A 20,888-nucleotide genomic window follows, 5' to 3' on the forward strand; every position below is an offset into this window, starting at 1 on the left:
CAAGGCAGTCACCTCCTATCTTGTCCCTTAGTGAGATCAGAAGTTTGGCCCACTCACACGAGAGGATATGAGCTAGAAGAATAATTACATTGCCAATTATTTTATGTCTTAATCTAAATTATTGAGGGAGTATACTGTTGCAAAGGAATCTAATTAAAATTCTGTTGTGGTTATCTTGAACATCTATAATCACCTACACCATGTGCGCTAATAACAGTAACAAGGAATAGGACTTGTAAGACTTTTGGTAGTTCTATTATGAACTATAATCCTTTCAGGCTTTATCACAAATCCTTTATCTTTGTGATAATATTTCTCATATATAGGCACTAGCTACAAAATAAATTGTATACTAATACTAGAACTTGCATTAGCAAGCCCCATATTTCTGTACTTCATAAATTCAGGAACTGTCAATGAATTTGGATAAGTTAGCTCCAATGAGAAGGGCAAATGTGCTGGTTGACAGTATTAGAGATAGTGGAAAAAGTTTTAAAGTGACAAAAAGAAAACAAAAACTCTAGAAAGAAACATTTTTACTCCAAAATAATTTATATTTCAAGTTAGAGAAAGTGGCTCCATAGTTTAATTACAGGATAAGGGAAACAGGCTTTTGGGACTAAGGAATCTACTATTTAATTTGGCAGCACAGCAGGAATAAAGATTTAAAAATAAAGCAGACACTTAGAATGTGCAATCTCCTCTACCTTTATTCCCAAAATTAAGATGAGGGGAAAAATCAAATCAGTGTATCTATTCTCTAAACTAACTACAGAAACCACATAATGGTCTAAAAACCAGATGTAACCCAGGACAGTTAAGTTTTAATTCCTGATGCTAATTTAATTTTGGAGTAGCCCCAGGTAGTAAGTAAAAGATGCTCAGGTGCTCTATTATGGAATTAGGGATGAAAACCAGCAATTTGGGATTAATACTCAAAGCAAGAACCAAGAATTCCGGAGTCAGTTAAAAACAGTTTTTATAAAACTAATTAAAAAAAAATCCATGACATGGTTCATGTTACATGACTGGCCAGAGTTGAAGATGAAGTGGTAAATTTAATCTGAAGTAAAGCAAGTTAAGGATGTACTAAACACTGGTGAGCAACAAGTCACACATGATGAAATGGGAACAGAAGATGAAGGATACAGTAATAAGAAATGTTTAGAATGAAACATAGCTTAGTGAGAAGAAACTAAAATATACTTCCTATAAATGCTTACCATGTGTCACAGTCTTAGAATAAACAGGGGTACCTTAAGAAGTTACCTAGTTTTGAATGATTTCATTTTCTTGTAAGGAATCTTGACAATAACAATTATGTGACATGCCCAAGACCACAAAGCAAGCTAGTAATGGCAAAGCAGGAGAATATGGAGGTGATAATGACTTCCACCTCAAAAGGTCATAAGAAAAAACCTGGGGCTGCTCATTCCAACTAATGGGCTCTGTGCACCAGGCTGTTGTTTCTATGACGGCTTCACTAAGAGCAGCATCAACAGTTGATGCTCTAGCTGATGAAATAAAATCGATCTGCTCAATTTGATGTCAGTCAGTCACAAAACATATAAGAACACAATGGATTCCTCTCTGCAGCCTAATCAGTCTGTTTTTCTTCCCTAACACAACAGTCCTGGATAAAGACACGCTGCTTGGGATGATTCCAGAAGTACTCAGGGCAATACTCTTAAGTGTTTTCTTGGCTTTTAGGCCTTGTGATTAAATGCTTCCAAGGCCACAGATTTAATTCTTCACTGTAATTCTGTAACCAAAAATGAGAAAATCAGCAGGATGACTTTATTATAATCAATTCCATCAATTTCTACATTCTTTTCAGTTCTCAACAGTTAAAAATACACAAAATAGTACAGAAATTAGCAATGCTCCTTGCTTGTTTCCAGACAAGAACTTACCTTAACTCTATGAAAAAAATATTTACACATAAGGGTATAAATATTTTTACAAAAAAATTTTGCAACTTTGTTTCTGGAGGTTGCTAATTAATCTTCAACATTTTTGTGTAATATTTGGAGAACCTAATGTTTCTGAAAAAACATCGAGGGGGGTATATACACAAAGTACTAATCTTTCTGTTTTAACTGCATTATTTCACATTAACCACCCCAATTCTCATTTTTTTAAGGATAGGAAACGACAATTTTTAAGACTTCCAATCTTTCATCACTCTTCAACCCTCCCACAGCAAAACAAAGACAAAATAATTAAAAAAAAAAAATAACACTCAAACACTACCCACATGGCATAGTTGAGCTACAATAGTTTCTGACAACAACCAACAAGTATTATAATTTTAACCTCAAAAAAGAGACTGCAGCTCTGTTGCTATAACACTGAGAACACTTCTGCAGTACAAAAACTGCCTTCAAAAGAACTGAGATAGCATAAAAAGGAGGAGACTGATGATACATACCATCTTTCCGCAGGTTTGCTGGGGAGAAAGAAGTACTACAGACAATGATTTGAGGGACCGTTTTCTTTAGGGTATACCTGACTTAACTCTCTTCTGTCAGAGAAGGCTGATCTAAGAAATTATAAATCTCTTATCATCCATGCCGTGACTTACAGTGTTTGCTTTCTGAACATTTTAAGTTATATTTCCTTTCCTGCCAGTACAGGTTAATGAGGGCAGAGCTTGAAAAAAAAAATAACTATCAGAAGCAATATTTCTATAACTGTGTATCTCTGTGAAACTGTACACCTTCTTTAATTCCTTAAATTCTTCCAATTAATGTCCTTTTGAAATGGCCATTTGGCTTTTGTTGACAAAGCTTTACAACAGTGGTTCTCAAATCTAAGTGTGCATGAGTCCTACCAGGAGGATTTGTTAAAACACAGATTGCTTTGCCACACTCCTAGAGTTTCTGATTCTGTAAATCAGGAGAGGGTCCAAAAATTTGCATTTCTAAAAAGCACCCAAGTGATGTTGTTGATACTTAAATAAAACTTAGACAAACAATTACTTTCGCTCCCTCTTTTTCTTATACATTAGGAAGTGGTACAGTAAACTTTTATTACCAAATAAAAATGCCCTGAAAGGCAGACCACATTTCCATTTTTAGTGTTTACATGAAGAAATGATACTTTCTGTTACCGTGTACTCTGTTTGCAGCCCCTTGTCCCACAGCTCATTCTGGGTCTCACTCTTGACAAAATTAAGAAAACCCTGGAATGACCTGTTCCACATATTAAACATTCTTTGAGCATCTTAAACTGTGTGTGTGTTGCAGGAACTAGGATGGAACTATTTTCTTGACCTACCCATTACTCACAAGTGTTCTATTTAAAAATAAACAATCTTTTCCTGGTTCTCTGGGGGGTTTCAGGGAACAACCATTATTATCCTTTTGTTACTTGAGCTCGGTGCCCAAACCAAGGCCTGTTCATGTTTCCTTAGAAATTTCTTTATTTTCTTCTCAGAGCGCTTTTAATTTCTTTATTACATAAGTGAGAAAGTGCCTCTGCTCATGCCACTCCTTATTAATTGTTAAAATTAATTTTAATGAGCACAAATACTTATTGGCATGTGAGGAAAGAAGGGATAAGAAGGAGCTAAAGTAACACCAGGAAGCGAGCCCTGGAATGGCTTGCAAGGCATGTAATTATTATTCAAAACCACAAATTGTGACATCTCAAGGGAATAGAACACTGTGGGAAAGGGTAGGAGACTGTTTTACATCTTACTTTTTAAATCCTTGATAAATTTACTATATAAGGTAAATCACTTATCTTTTATATTCCTGAGATGGAACTTCGTAATGAAGTTTATTTTCACTTAAGTGAACTATTAACCTAAAGAACTGATCTTTAACATACACAGTGTAATTATAGTATAGAGATCGGGTTTTATGGACTAATTATAATCCTAGCTTATTTGCTTCATGATCTTAGGTATAACATACATAATTTGACTTTCAAATTGTTGAAGTGAAAAAGTACCATAAGACTGAAGAAACAAGGTTGTTTTCTAGAAACTTGAAGTACGGATCTGAGATTCACTCCATTTAATGTCAAGTTTTAAACTGCTCCCTTGAACATTACAGTTGGTTTGTATAAAGTCCTAAAAACCAAGTATTTCAGAATTAACATTTTTTATTTCTAATCTTTTATTTAAAATTCTTTCTAAAAGCAACCCCATTAGATCATGATCTAAGACATCTTTCCAGCTATAGTTTCACCCTTCAGTGGCCTACAGGGCAGAGAACAAGTAAATTAAGGGTCACTTTCTGTGCCACTTTATTAAAATAAACTATAAAATTTATACTGGTGAAATTTCAGTTTGAAATTTTCTTCTCAAATATCTGAAAACTCATAAAGGGAAACGGAAATAAAAATAGTACTCCTACTAAAAATCATTTTCCAGAAAATATCAAGCAAGCAACTTCGCAAGCTAGAGAGTTAAGTAAATCTTCGGAGCCTTTATTTAATATTCAGCTACTTAAAATAATTATTGAAAGCAGAAATACATTTTTGAGTATCTTCAAATTCCATTTCAAGTGTAAACAATGGTTTACAATTCTTTTTCTGGGCAGTAAGTAAACTGGTTCTTGGAAACAAATAGTGAAAGCAAGTTAATTATTACTATGAAAATGAGTATTTCACAACAATCATTCTCCAGCTACAATCTTTATAAACACTGAAGGACTCACTGGGAAAATGTCTAAGACCTGATGCAGTCTCATATTTAATTCTCAAGAAAAGAATTCCATAAGCCTATCGACATTGAACTTACAGACTTTTATTATATAATCTTAACAGTCACTATGAACCCATTTTTACAGTGAATGGATAAAGAGTTAGTAAGCTCTGTCTGACCGTAGGTTTTTGGAAGGAGGCCAAAAGGAAAAAAGGTCTTCATACTTTAAAGTTAAAAAGTGTTCTATGTAAGTTTTGCCATTTCTAAGGGTTTGGTATAAAACATATTTCACGATAAATCTGGCTTAGTCTTTTACTGAAATATTCTTTATGAAACCTTAAGTAAACAATAGAGACCACTGTTCAGTATGCACTTATTTCTCCTTGGCATTATTAACTATTTATGTATCCAAGAACTATGGTTCTTAATGACTGACATATTTCCTCTGTGTTCAACAAGGAAAATCAAAACCCTGATGGCACAAGACATCAAACTATTTGGGATAACAGATGTTGAGAGATATAAAGGAATATGTTAATTAAAAAATTTTAAATAACTCCACTACTTTTTTTTTTTAAGTTTCCTTTTCTACTTGGTTTGAGGAAATCATTAAGTAAAAGGTGGGAGAAATGGAAACATCTGTGTATGTGTGTGCTATGGGAGGTACTCAGTCATAATAATGACAAACTCTGCATTCAGATCAGAATCAATCACCTCTTGGTGTAAAATTAGCTTGAGTTAAATTAAATAAACACTGCACAATGGCTAGGGACATAAATATTTTAAGGGCCAATACCAAGAAACTCCTAATATTTATTTCAAATGAAAAACTGAAAGAATAAAAAATACTCACTCATATAACGAAAGGTTTCTTCGGCAAGGACTGGAGAGAGGGTATCAGATGCATGTTGCTGCTGGCGTGGGGACTGAGTCCAGTCTTGATTTTCATATATAAAGAGAGAGTCTACTCTCAGCTTATACTGGGGTAGCTGCTCTTCTAGCAGACTCACCAGTTCAACTTCAGGGAGATCCTCATTGGAGCAAACATCTAAAGAAGAGATTCCATGCAAACAAGACCAATATATTTCAATTTACTGGGATACAGAGGAAAAATCAGCAAAATTAGTTCTGCAAAAGTAGGATTACCAAAGAAACATTAGCCAAGAGTATTTCTCCACTGATTTTTATTAATATACTACAGTTGGTCTTTCTCTTTTTATTAGTATAAGAACTCTATAATGATATAAACAACACTACCCTATCTAAAAATATTATTTAGTGAATAAACTGCCTTTGAAGTTTAAAATGAACTTAGACAAATGTCTTATTTCCACTTTATTAATCTATTTACTTTTACTTAAAAAAGCTGATCTCAAATAATTTATATGCTTGCAGGGGAGAAAGGGAACAGAAGACAACCAGTAGAAATAGCCAATTCAAAAGGAATAAAACTACATGCTCCTTAATAACAGAATTTGAACTCTGTGGGGAGATAATACATGTTAGTCTATTCTCACAGCAGTTAGATATTTATAAAAAATTAACATTTACTAGTTACATGTTAACCAATAATGTTAACATTCCAGCTGGTACCATGATAAGTACTTTCTCCTATTTGTAAGATATGCTACAGTTAGTCCTGGATACATTTTACATTATTCCTCTCCCACCTGCATACCTCTGACTACCCACTGGACACACATCTCTAAAAACACTTTATGTGTTTGCTCCTGGCTTCCTGTTACAAATACTGCTCATCATTTAACACCTCCCAAATTTAGCAGTTTACTTAAAAAAAAGAAAGAAAGAAAGTCCTTTTACCATGCTTAAAATACTAGGGCTTAATGTAGAGAAAACACAGGATGTCATATCAATCCTGTCACTTTTAAAGAGGTCTGGTATTTCCTTTGTGGGCAGTGTAAAGAAACATGTTCTAACTCTGGCAAACAAAAACAAAGGTCATTTTAAGAAAACATATCTACGGGCCTCCCCTGGTGGCGCAGGCGGTTGAGCGCAGCACTGTGAAGCTGCCCGCAGCCTCTGCCAAGCGCAGGTTTGATCCCGGCCGGCCGGCGAGAATGCCACATGGTGCGGCAGACCTCTCCTATCTTGCCTGCTGCTCCCCTCAGCAGTGTATTTCAGTTAATCTGCCTGTTCTGTTCCCCACTCTGTCTCTGGTGAATCCTCTCACCCTCCCGCACATCTGCCTGTATCCCGGTTCTTGTATGCATGAATAAATAAATCAAAAAAAAAAAAAAAACCAAACATATCTTAAAAGAGAAAATTCTACTTGACCTGAATAATGGTAATTTAATAAATCAAATACAAGAAGGTTGACAGTATCAGACAATCCTATTCACCAGAAAAACAAACAGTGGTTTCATAATTACAAAGATGAGGTACATTTAAAAGCTTAAAGATGGGTCTAGAAAAGCTCTCAACTTTTACCAGATCTCTTAAATAAGAGTCCTGAAAATACATTCAAATTTTATTACTACAAATTCCAAGTAATTGACCAAATTTTTGCTGCCACAATTCTATTACATATAAACTCCATTGTAATACTTGCAGGAAGAGAAGTTGACTGCAAATACATGTAGAGCTAAAAATGGACTTTTAGACATTCAAACATAAAATGGAAATGAAAAACAAAAGAAAACTTCATTGAAAAACCACTATTCCCAGTGTTTTTCTTTAATAAGTATTAACAGAATTACGTAGAAATTTGATTACAGGTGATTTTAAAAATGAATGTATATATAATCAATGTTTAGTAGATCAAGCTAGATATCCTTCAGACTACTTCCTGTTTGCTTCTGTATTTTTGATAATGTACTATCATATTCTTCTGATTGTCCCATCTTAACAACCCCCTCTCTACCATTTTATCTTCCAATTGTCTCTACCATATGACCACTTCTTTCTAGTCAGATTGACTCAATTAAGGGTAAAGGCTTATTTTTATTTCTCTTGAATATGTTTCCAAATGGGTCTGCCCTCTTCACACTCAAATTTTCCTCTACATCTTTATGTCTTTATTATATCACATTCAGACAGGTATGAATTTGATTTGTGTGCAAAAACCTCATGAACAGTTGGGACAATTAGTGAAGGTCCTAAAAGGGTTATGCTTACTGGTAGTGGGTTAAATTAATGCTCAAATAAAGCACATGAGAGGGTATGGTCTAGAGTATGATCTAAAGACACACAAAACAGAGATTAAAAACAAGCCTCAAAAGGACAGACAAATAACTTAAGGACCTGCAAAAACAAATTTTAACAGTCTTATAAGAAAGACAATATAATCCAAACACTGAATAATTTAACATGCGATAATATTCTTAGTAAATAAGAATGTCATAAAAATGATATTTATTGTTAAAATAAGTTAAAGAAGACCTAAGAAAGTGGAGAGATATTTCATGTTTATGGAATAGAAGACTTAATAGTCTTCAGATGTCAATTCTTTACAGAGTTTATGTAATTCTATTCAAAATTTCAGGACTCGTTTTTGGTAGAAATTGACAAGTTGATTATTAAATTAGTACAGAAATGTGAAAAATCCAGAATCAGCAAAACAAGTTTTGAAAAAGAAGATCGAAAGTCTTCTTTCTTCACTCGACCTGTGGTGATGTGAAGACAAGTATGATGCAGCTCCTGCTGACCAGGGGCTCAGTGGTATACAGGGGAGTCAGACAAAGATGGCAACTGAACACAATATAGGTTTTGATAATGCAAGAGGTTGGTTGGGACAGAGAGATTAATTCAGTCAGTCTCTGAAGCGACCAGGCTGGAAAGGGAGGTCCAGGGATTCATCATGGCAGGTCTACTCATATACATCAAAATTTGCATTTTACCCTGTAAGCAGCAGCACTTCAGTACTTATTAAACTAGACTCACCAGTGATGCTCTCTGAGTCTCTGTGGTTGCTATTCATGAGGGTTTCTTCACCTGTTGGTGATGTAAAAATGGCATTCTGGGGTTGACTCATGCAGGATCCTTTCTTGCTTTGGTTGAGAAGGAGAGCTTTGGTATGAATCAGAATAAAGGAAATCCATCAAGCCATTAAAAAAAGAAATGGATCTGGTTGTATGAATATTTTCTTTGAAGCAGATTTTTCTTGATGAGTCAAATGACATCTGCAGCAATGAATGCTCTCATGTGATCATCAAACCCTGGAACAGTCATGACCTAAAAAACGAAAAAGAACACATCAGGTGATTTTAGAATTCAGCATGCTCATTACTAACAGCAGTCCAATTATCTGGCACATCTGTCATTAAGAATGTTTTCCTAATGATACCCACAACATGGGTAATCTCAAAATAATCTGGCTGTATGAAAGAAGCCAGAGAAAAATGTACATAGTTCATGATTCCATTTAAATAAAATTTTAGAAAATGTAAACCTATCTGTAGTGACAGAAAACAGAGCAGTAGCTGCCTGGGGCTGGGGGAGGATTACCAAGGGACAGAGAGAAGCTTTGGGGATGATGAATATGTTCATTATTTTATTGTGGTGAGTTTCACAAGTACATACAAATGTCAAAACTTTTCAAAATCATACACTTGAAATATATGCAATCTGATGTAGGTTAATTATAATTCAATAAAATTGTTAAGCTTTTTTAAAAAAATAATGATCTGCTTATAGTATAAAACAACAATATATTGTGAGGTCTGTACATGTATCACAAAGGTCAGGAGGAGAAAATGGAAATATGCTGCTGCAAGGCTTTTATACTAGAGGTGAAGTAGCAAAACATAATTGAAGACAGGCTGTGATAATTTAAACATGTACACTATAAAGTCCTGAAGCAAAAAAACAAAAAAACTCAACAATTAAACATAATAAACACACAAAGGAGATTAAATAAAATAATATAAAACAGTGTTTCTCAACTTTGGCACTACTGACATTTGGAGCCGAGTAATACTTTATACACAATAATTTGCATTGCATGATGTTTAGTATTGTGTGTGTGAGTAGAATCCTCTCCCCAGAGTGACTATGTGATTCTTCAACGAAAGTTTGTCGATCCCTGATTTAACAGTGAAATAATTCAGACAGTTTTCTAAATCAGTGCTTTCCTAGATCAATATATTAAACAGGATCAGTCCCCCACCCCCACAATTTTTTTTATTTTTTACATTATTGTTATTTTTAAACAATATTTGCTTCCTACCACCCACTCAGGTGTAATCTCCATAGAGTTTCCTTCACCCATGCACCCATGCACCATCACCCCAGTCCCCTGTGCTCCTCCCTCCCTCCCTCTAATCCCTTTCTAATCCCTCCCCTGCAGGATGTCTCTGATTTATGATTGTCTGTACCCCTACATTTTGATACTTGTAATTAGGTCACTACATCTAGAAGGATTTCAGTAAAGACAGACTTCTACTTTCAACATCACCAAGTGAATTAAAGTTATTTTCAATTTCCAAGAATGTATTTTTAAACTAATATGACTTTTGTTTATGATGAAGGAAAAGGTGAGGAGAGGGAAGATAAATAAGGAGGGAGAAAGAAAAAGAGAGGGGGTAGGAGTATACAAAGGAAGAGGATAAAAGCAATATTGGTTTAAACTGGTTCTTAAATACAATTGTGGTTTTAATCATATTTTAATCAACGACCATTATGAAACTCTAACAATAACCTTGGGACCTTGTGCTTGCCACTCTGTTAACACTGTGTATATATTGTCATTTCTGTTTTTTTTTAATATTTACTTATCTCTTAGAGGAATACAAAAAAGCTGTATGTAAGTAAGTTTCAACTATATCTGCTTTAGAGAATTACTTTTTAATAAGTTTTGGACATATTGTTAATAGTTTGTCTTAACTTTCACATACAGGAACAGAGAAAATCAAGTTAAACAAAGAACAGAATCATCTCCAGTGTCATGTAGAATGCAGGAAGAACTTAAACATCGAGGGCAATCTGGGAACCTGGCAAATTTTTAGACTATACACCTAATTGGGGATAATTTGGAACTGCTCTGCTTTTCCTGGTGAGTCTTTAGAACTAAACAAATCCTTTGGATATGCCCTGGTCTTGATCTGTTCTTGGTAGGATTAGTTTGGAATAAAAAAGCTGAGTAAAGAACAATTATGCACCTTGGCATTAGCCTGAATTTCCATCTTATTTACTGGCTTTCTGACCTTGAGCATTTAACAGCTCCTCATTGTCAAGGTGACAGCAATAATTAACTACCCTTCATAGGCACAGTCAGGTATGAGGACTAAATGAAAAACAGAACAGTTCTAATTTGGCATCTGACCTTTAATGCTCATTTTCCACAACTCCCCCCTTTCAGAGGGGGGAGGGAAAGATGATGTCTTCTGGCAAACATTTCTTTAGTTTCTGGCTCAACTCTGAGCCCAGAATGGTTATCCTGTTTGAGTATGGAATAGATGTAGTCTAAAGATTACCTCTGAGTAATCTTCCTAGAGAAAGAGATAAGGACTCAAACTGCTTGTGGCATGTAAAGTGACAGTGCCATAAAGCAGGATTATTGAAGATCATTCAAGCTCATTCCTTCCTCATTCTGGGGTAAGGATGCCTATAATAAAAAATCTTAATTATAACCAGTATCTTTATCCATAGCATAGTTTCCTATGTACTCATTTCTCATTGCTGCTGCAACAAATCACAACCAATTTAGTGACTTATAACAACACCAATTTATTATTTTACAGTTCAGAACATCAACAGGTGAAATGGTTTCAATTGCCCAAGTCCAAAGTATTGACAGGGCTGTTTTTTTCTGAAGGCTCTAGGGAAGAATCCGCCTCCTTGTTTTTTCAGGGGCCCTTCCTCCATGTACTTTGCGAGTGTGTGTGTGTGTGTGGTGTGTGTATTGATTTATGTTATACTAGCTGGTGGGCACAAAGCAATCCTCCTTAACACAGTTAACAATTAGCTTCACTCTGAACATTTCAAAGGACATATTAAAAAAAAAGTCTTCATCTTACAACTTGTTCTGGAATCCAAATATACAATTGACTTGGAAAATAACATGCATAAAACAAAAGCCAATGTAAAAAGACAGATTAAGATACACAGAATAGTACAAGTTTTGTATGTTCTGGTTTTACAGTTTTCTAACAGCATCATCTGTTCCTTCAGCTGGCTCCATTACTTGGGGTTTAAAGAAATACCCCCCTTTCAAATCCATTCAGTAACTCTAAGATCAATTAGGACTTTCCCTTTAAAGACCCAAGCACTAACATACCGCAGTTTCCCTATCTGAAACATAGTATGAGCTCTGCTGCGGCCAGTCTGCTTAGGGGATGACAGGGCTCTTGAAGTCGCACCAGTCTTCTGTTTCTTTACAGGTTTTTCTGGAGTAACCTGCTTTTTCCTCTTTAACTTTTTGCAAACTTCACTGTCAAAACCACTGCCAGCAGAGCTTGGAGAACCAAGATTCTTTGATGCAGACACTGCTCCCCTCTAACGCTCCAGTGCTGGCAGTGCGCTTGCTCAGGGCTCCCCTTCCGCTATTTCCAAAGCCAGCAGCACAGAATCTTCATCTCTCTCTGCTTCCACTGTCACATCATCTTCTTCTGTCAAATCTCTACCTCCCTTTTATAAGGACACCTATGATAACATTTACGGTCCAACTGGATTATCCAGGATAACTTTCCTATCCCCAAATCCTTAATTTAGTCCCTTGGGCAAAATCCCTTATGCCATATAAGGTAATATTAACCACAGTGCTTAAGAATGTGGATTGTGGAACTAGACTGTCTAATATAAACCCCTGCTCACCCACTTACTAGTTATATGACCTTGGACAAATTGCTCTTTATTCAAATGTAAAATGGGCCCAATAACAAAGTCTACTCTGTGGGCATGCTAAGGGGTTTAAGTAAGATATGAGAGAATAGTAATAGCACCGACCTCAGATAGTTATTAGGAATAACATGAGTGAATACAGGTGAGGCTCTTAGAATAATGCCTTAGAATACAGTAGATGTGATGCGAATATTAGTTATAATTATTTCTATCACCATCATTGTTGTTATCTTACAGCGACTGTACCTTATACAAAATTTGAGTATAAAGACTATTCTTTCATGCTTAATGACATCTTCTCTCAGAATATGAAGTCACATTTATTTCCTGCCCTGATGAATGATGTAAGTTTAGTGCCATTTATCATTTCCTTTCTACCTCTCTGGTGCATGACTACAGAAAGCTTGCAGAGTCAAAGTCCTAATAAAAACCAAACTGGCAAGCACAAATAACACTTTTTCAATGCCTTTGCTAGTCTGTACACACATTTCTTAACACTTTTTTGTTTTACTGTCTATGCTGGATCTTTATTCACCATCAACAAGCCAGGCTTCAAGCACAGCTTGGATAAAGTAAAATAGGCAAGTGACTTAATTTAATAAGAATGAAACTTTAAAAAAAAAAAAAACAACCAAAACATGCCATTGATATAAATATTGCTGGCAAAAACAACACAGCTAATGACTTAGTTTAGCCTAGCCATGGAAACTACATGGACAACAGTGAGTGTCTAAATATAGGTTTTGTGTTTTAAACAAATCTTGCTACTTCCTTAAAACAGGACACCCAGCCCAAAATAGCCTTATATAAAAGGCTAAAATAATTCAGGGAGACATCCCCTCAATAAGCATGAAGAACCTAGGATTACAGCAAATATAATTCAATGAAACTTTTAAATTGGAAATATATTTAAAATTTTATTGTACAAATAGTATTTTGAAGATTAAATTACACTCTGGCTGTTGATCTGCATGCAGATGCAGCAGATCTTTTGAACAGTGGCACCCTTAATCCAGACAAAAGATAAACTGTGTAATTTTAAAATTAAGCACACTATGTTCCTACATTAAACAATATCTTCTTGACAAAGACAGAGAGAGACTCATTAATTTTAATGTTCTATCTATATCAAAAGTAAGATTTATTAAAAATCACAATAATTTTTAAAATTCAGTTAACATTGGTTTACAATGTTGTTTGTGTTATAGAGGTGTAAGATCTCACTATATGGCGGCTACAGTGCTAAGAGCTGAAATGAGGGGGGTCACATCTCCACTCAAATCCAACTTGGAGAGTGAACAGCAGACCTCACAAAGGTAGTCCACACACCAACACCAAGAGCAGCTGCAATGATGTGCCACAGCAGATTACACTGGCTACAGCTAGCACAGTTCTTTCATCAGCAATGATAAAGTTCACCCTGAGGAAATAGGATCTAGGTACAGCAAATATTTTGTCCTTCTTAAATGCATTCAACGTAAAAATCAACAATTTTCAGGCTATGAAATATGGAGGCAGCTCTACTTACGAATCGGTTGGATTCCAATAGGCAGTTAAATCCATTAGTCCACACCCATGAGTGAGTTTTAGCCTTACAGGGGACACATTTCCTTGTAGCTGAAATATTTTGGGTATTTTTTTAAACTACCTTGTTTTGTTTACAATAAACATTTGCTGAGGCAGGCAACTCCTCCCTACCATAATCTCTACCAACAGAAGGAGGGAGGGAACTCCTGGCAGCTAAGTAATCAACACCAGAACTTCACCCACAGAAAAGGCATTAAACTTATGGTGTTATCTGTTGTTTATGATAAATTTCCACAGCAGCACTTTCATTTACCATGCCTTTAAATTCATGAACTCCTCTAACTTTAACCTGAGTTAACTTCATAGGGGCATCCCATTTTAACAGACATTCTCTATCAAAGCTATTTTAGACATTCACATTGCTTCACCTTCAGTTGATGACTATACAGGAACATCTTTCTTCACATGTGGGACTGTTCTTCATAATCATTCTTACTGTCAAATTATATATTTTGAATGTGTAATTTTCTTTTAAAAAAATTATTTATTTATGCATACAAGAACTGGGTACAGGCCAGAGGTGTGGGGGAGTGAGAGGATTCACCAGAGACAGAGTAGGGAGCAGAACAGGCAGACTGACTGAAATACACTGCTGAGGGGAGCAGTGGGCGAGACAGGAGAGGTCTGCTATGCCATGTGGGACAGCTCCCTGGCCGGGATCGAACTCCTGCTGCAATGGCTGCAGATAGCTTCATAGTGCTGATGCTTAGCCTCTTGCACCACCAGGGAGGCCCTGTGTAATTTTCTAACTTTAATTTTTGAAAGCTATTTCTATTATTGCATCCATTGATCTATCACTAGCACTGCTTTTAGGGCCAAAATAGGACTTGTAATATTTATAAAATGCTTCAAAATTGTATATATACAAAACAAACATGCCAGAAATAAAAATGTTTAAGTCAAGTTTATCTGTTATTGATCACTGGGCTAGATCCCTTTTTCGGGAGCATACTTTGCCCCCATTCAGAAAGTTCACAAGTGACAAGTTCTAAACAGAGGAGTTTGTGTTTCAAAAGACTTCTAAGAAAATAAATCTACCATATAAGAACTGGGTTTTCTGTCCTATACATTTAGATAAAATTTTAGATGTTTCTTGTACTGGACATTGGTTTCAAGTCAAATATTAAAGAAGGTTTAGGTTTTATTTTCAAATCCTTAAACTATAATGTTAAACATGATACTAGATGTATTTCCCTTTTCCCATTCGGCATTACCAGGAGATACACATCAGTATTCAAAAGTTAAAAGCCAGAAAAGTAAAATAGCACTTTTGTATTTGTATTTGACTATGAAATTATACCTATACAACCCTCTTATTTTCACAGACTTCAGTAGTTTTCCATATTCCCTGATTAGTAATATTAAAACTGAGAAATCTATACTTGGATATTCTCTGCCAGTTTCTCATTTATAAAATGGGGACAATAACATTACCTCTTTTAAAAGGTTGTTAGGTGGATTAAATGAATTAGTATTTATAAAGTGCATAGTACTTGGTACACAGTGGGTATTACTTATATGTTAAATATAATTAAAAAGTGAAATAGATAAGGAGGTAGTACAATAATTTCAGGGTACCTGGTCATGTGGACACAGACTTAGAAATTACCCTTCTACATTATTAACAACTCCAGCTCGCGGGCTTCCCTGGTGGCGCAGGTATTAAAGTCTCAATGCTATCAAGGTATCACCAGCCACTGTGGCATGAGTTCTATCCCTGGCCAGGAAAATAACACACATGGTGCAGCAGACCTCTCCTGTCTCGCCAGCTGCTCCCCTCAGCAGTGTATTTCAGTAGATATGCCTGTTCTGCTCCCCACTCTAGTGAATCCTCTCATACCCCCAGCCCTGCACTCTGGCCTACACCCCAGTTCCTGTATGCAAAACAAATCTTGAAACAAAAAACAACTCCAGCTCTCAAAAAGCACATGCTTTTATAAAAAAAATATGGCAATATATCTTAGCTAGAGTTGCCCCCTGGCAATAATATTGGAATTCTAACATATATTCTTATCTACATTTCTGCAAATAAAGCCCATGGTGGGAATGCAGACTAGTGCAGCCATTTAAAGGAACCATCGGAAATATGTAAAGTGTACATACCATAACCCGAGACCCAGCAATTCTGCTCCTGGATATATCTATCCCCCAAAATTCTCATATCGGCCCACAGACTGTCTCCTTGATCACTGTTTGTGATAATAAGGTGAGGGCCGACCCAATGATGAGAAGAGAGATAGCATGAGGTAGATACACACCATGGAACAAACAGCACTAGAAATACTGTTCTAGGTGACAAAAGCAAAAAACAAAATGAGAAGTACTGCAACACCACTGACATATATTTTTTTTCCTGCATTATATAAACATGTTAAGGTGCTTGCCTTGGGGACAGGAAAGTATGAGGTATGGGGATAAAAGGGAAAAATTTAAAAGCCTATCAAAGTCCCATTGTTCTTTTGGCAGACTACTTATTATATAATTATTTTTGTATCAGTTCAGTCCTTAAAGTCTGAACATATGCTTGGGCTGGGATACATACCCTGGAGACAATGTATGCAGAACTAGCAATCTCTGCAATGCAAACTATGTGGGCACAGTTTCTACTAAGATCATGTTGCTTTTATACTATTACCTAATTTCTCTAAAGTAATGTAATCAGATTTCAACTAAGGAAACAGTAAAAAAACAAGTGAGATTCAGTCTCATTTTCAAGTGTTTGGATAGTTCGTAAAAACTCTGAAGGGAAAGGTATTTAAATTCAAAATAACAAGAATTTAAAAGTAGTATATAACAAGTCACATTCCTTAAACCTCCTTCTCATAGGATGAAGAAATTCAGCCATAATCTGTAGTGGAAATTTCCATTCAGTTTTTCTCTTTCTCTTTAAAATACACAAACACAGTACACATATGTGCAACTGTGCACATCTGATTCTCACTGTAATGTGTACATTCAAAAAAATCCAAGCAATAAATAAGTATGAAGAATCAAATGAAAGCTACTTTCATGACAGTATTTTTATAATGTTTTACCATCTTTCCCTAGCAAATAGGATGTTAGCATGTTAGATTAGGAACCTACTCATTTATCTTTCCATGTTAACATATTATCAATCGATGTCATCATTTTAACATAATTCATTTCTGAATCACACAATATTCAGAAAATAGAATTATATAACCACTACTATTTTTTACTAGTGACTTTCAAGAATTTATAACAAGGATAAGTAAACTTTTTTGGTGAAAAGTCAGGTAGCAAATGTTTGCAGTCATATTAGGCTTTTGTTGCTTATTTTTGTCTTTTTTTCCAACCATTATAAAATGTAAAACTCATACCCAGCTTATAGAATTGGTTAGATCTGACCCACTGACTGTAGTTTGTTGACTTTTGGTCTATATTCTAAATCAAGGCATTTTTCACCACCAAATAAAAGACTACAATGACACCAAACTCTTACAGAGAATGCAACAAACAGCTGAAGAAGCAGTATCAATTTTTTTTTTCAACTATCTACCTGTATACAGGAATTCCATCCTTTGCTTGATGTCCTAGAGTGACAATGAGTATCAAAGGAGATAACAGATATATAAAAACTGTTTATGGTGCAGGTTTTTTTTTTTTTTTTTTTGAAAGAGACACCTGCACAGTGAGGTGAGCTGCCATGGTACAGGTCTTTAGTTAGGTTTTCAGGGGACTCCTTCCAGAGTAGGCTCAGGGATATCCTGGCCTCTCAGCCATTCCCTCTGTAAAGCAGCACCCATCTACCTCACTGGAGTTTAAGCCTGTCTTTTCTGCAGCATTTGACTATCTCCCCACCCCTTCAGAAGGATCAGGTATGATCAGAGGCTCTGGAGGATGTTACTTGCTCAGGGCTGTCCCACTGGGAAATACCAGGCCAAGACACTAAGTCATGGGCTTTTCTACTTAATCCAGCTTCCTCCTTTATCATTTATTCAACTGATACTTACTGATTTCCCAGGTTTTCCTTGGAGAGGGTACTGGGGAGCCACAGTGACCTAATGGTCTGTGTGTAAACTTACTCACACCATAACTTCTCTGTTCAGCTGTGGGTTCATCTGGGGGCCCCAGAGACAACTTGATTTTAACACAGCCTTGCCCAGAGCATGTCAGACAAGGCCTGGGGAAGGAAGGGTTATTGGGTTATTGTTATTGCTGTTGTTGTGGAGATTTCTTAAGAAAATAAAAATGGAAATTCCATATGATACCGCAATACCTCTATTAGTGTCCTTCAACAGAGGAATGGATAAAGAAATTGTGGAAAATATACTCAATGGAATATTACACAGCTGTTACAAAAGATGAAATGGTACTTGGGACAAAATGGATGGACATTAAGGTGAAAGAGAATGAATGTTTTCACTCGTCTGTGGAATATAAATAACAAAAAATAGCACAGGCAAAATACAGCAGGAATAAATCTTGGATTTAGTGATAGAATTTAACAGTGGGGGAGGGAAGAGGGTATAGGGGAGGGAGGCAGGTGGGGGCTTTGGCAGGGTAGTATGGTGGAGGGTGACTGATACATGTGCACATATGGAGGAGCAAAAATGTAATCCTCCCCCCCAAAATAAATAGCATTGACTATTATTTATATATCACTCGTTTTATACTTCTCCCATCAACCATTTCTTTTCAAACTTATTACTATAAAAGATGATGCTTGGGGCCTCCTCTGGTGGCGCAGCGGTTGAGCACTGGGCTGCGAAGCTGCGCGCAGCCTCAGCAGCGCCGGTTCGATCCCCAGCCACGGGGCGAACATGGCGCGCAGACCTCTCCTGCCGCCCGCTGCTCCCCTTAGCAGTGTATTTCGTCAGTCTGAGCGCTTCTGACTGTACCCAGTGCTTGTATGAATAAATTAATGATGAGGCTTGGCTTAGAAATATCAAAACCAAAGCAAATAATTATTGGGAGTCAAAATAATTTAATGATGCCATATGGTAGTTTAGTTAAAGGAAATAGGATGGAAAAAAACTCAAAAATACCAAATGCAAACCTCATAAAGTTAGACCTCACATTCACAAAATAGTCTTATTTCTTTAAGAGAAAGAGAAACTTGATATTTAAACTCTATGTGAAATTCTGTATTCTTTTAAAAAATTATGCAATCTTTTAAGGGAGCACTATCTTCTTTGTACCATCTGGCAAGAAAGCTACACAAGGTGATAAAATATATTCAATTCCTACACTATAAAAACTTTTTCAAGATAGGGTTTTCTGACAACTTCAGAAAGAATGGAGACTGGGTGTAATATGAATTAAATATTTGAAAGTTTGGTAGATGAAGAAAATAAGAGTACTAAAAGGGACATTATCATCAAATTATACCTTGTAAGGGACACATTTTATCATCTTCACAGCTTTTCTTAGGGAAGATATGCAGTCTGAGAAAATACATGGAAAAATCACCTATGGTAGAAGGCGAGGCCTCTGCCATCATCAAAGGGAAGACTGAAATAGTTTGTATAAGAATAGGGAAATAACTGGTGTGTGTGTGTGTATGTGTGTGTGCGCGCGTGTGTGTGTGTGCGCATGCGTGCGCGCACATGTGCTGGGAGAGGAAAGGGGAAGAGAAGGTCAGGAGGAAAGTTCCAGCTGGCAGCTGCTCAAAGATCATGAGAACACCAGGAATTTGAGAACTCTTAGGGAGGGAGGGCTTTGACTTCCCCATAACATGAAACTGATGGTTCAAGTCAACTATCTCTGAAAGGGTCTATCTGGACACTCAGCTGACATATAAGTTAAAGACGTACCCAAACATGAGTTTACAAGAGCAGGTGCTGTCAATAATTTATATTATGGGGTATTAATAAATTCATATAGCTAATATATTTTTAAATCTTTTTAAAAACATAAAATTGTGTCCTTTTGACTAAAGAAGTGCTTTAAAAAGGAGAAAGTATGTCTTAAAAATGGCATTATAGAACTTTGTGGATTTTCTGTTCTCTTAACTGAAAATGAGGGACACATCTATTTTATACAATAGGTCTCGTGGATATATGTACTATATTTCAAGAGCCAAATACATACTTCCCTAACAAATCAGGGAGCACTTTTCTTCAATGTTGACTAGCAAAATTTAGGCACTAGATTAAATGAAAATATACCATTGGGCCTCCCTGGTGGGCAGCACTATTACCACTAGGGCCTGAATTTGATCCCCGACAGGGACCTAATCCACATGGTGCAGCAGATCTCTCCTGTCTTGCCCACTACTCCCCTGAGCAATGCATTTCAGTAAATCTTCCTGTTCTGCTCCCCACTCTGTCTCTGGTGAATCTTCTGACCCCCTGCACCTCTGGTGTATACCTCAGTTCTATGCGAAAATAAATAAAATTAAAATATATATATATCATCACCTGAAAACTGACAAACACTTCACAGAATATTAAGAAATATACTGGAACAGACATAATTGTGCTGGCAGAGATTATTTAATGTGTAATCTACTCTTCAGGTGCTATCTTCAAATCAAATAGCTGAAAATACCCCAATGAAACAGTATTTTCAAGTATCAGTAAAGACAAATTTTATTTTTATTTATTTAAAAATAGAAATAATACCAGAAGAGGTAGAACATTTGTGTCCCATTGCTTTGTCCACTCTAACAATAAATGTAAATTTGCTTTCTGAGGCTCAAGATGATCCTAAATCCTTCAGTTATTTTAAACTTACAATATTAAAAACCTTCAGAAGTAGAAGTTCCCCAAAAGCGCCAAAAGAAAAAGTACAGGCAATATAGATCTTCAGATCAACAAAGTAGTAAGAAGCATTCGGACACCCAATCTTTTATGATCAGGAACAGGGTGTAACTTAAAATGGGAGT

At 36.0% G+C, this 20,888-nt stretch overlaps 1 protein-coding gene across 2 annotated transcripts in view; it reads right to left on the reverse strand.

Annotated features, from left to right (window-relative positions):
• The window catches only part of TRAK2 (trafficking kinesin protein 2), a 48,814-nt gene that overhangs the window by 18,318 nt on the left and 9,608 nt on the right, over nt 1-20,888 (reverse strand). The window contains exons 2-3 of one of the 2 annotated variants that reach the window (XM_037523837.2): nt 8,555-8,845; nt 5,508-5,702 (exon numbers count right to left, since the gene is read on the reverse strand). In XM_037523837.2, coding sequence (XP_037379734.1) covers nt 5,508-5,702; nt 8,555-8,645 — 286 coding nt within the window. In that variant the 5' untranslated portion in view covers nt 8,646-8,845. Of the gene's footprint in view, nt 1-2,431; nt 2,498-5,507; nt 5,703-8,554; nt 8,846-20,888 lie in introns of those variants that run through there. The other variant, XM_054699991.1, reaches the window with a different exon arrangement.

The sequence above is a fragment of the Talpa occidentalis genome, unplaced genomic scaffold (assembly GCF_014898055.3).
Source record: "Talpa occidentalis isolate TD23 unplaced genomic scaffold, MPIMG_talOcc4v2.1 talOcc4.3, whole genome shotgun sequence".
NCBI lineage: Eukaryota > Metazoa > Chordata > Mammalia > Eulipotyphla > Talpidae > Talpa > Talpa occidentalis.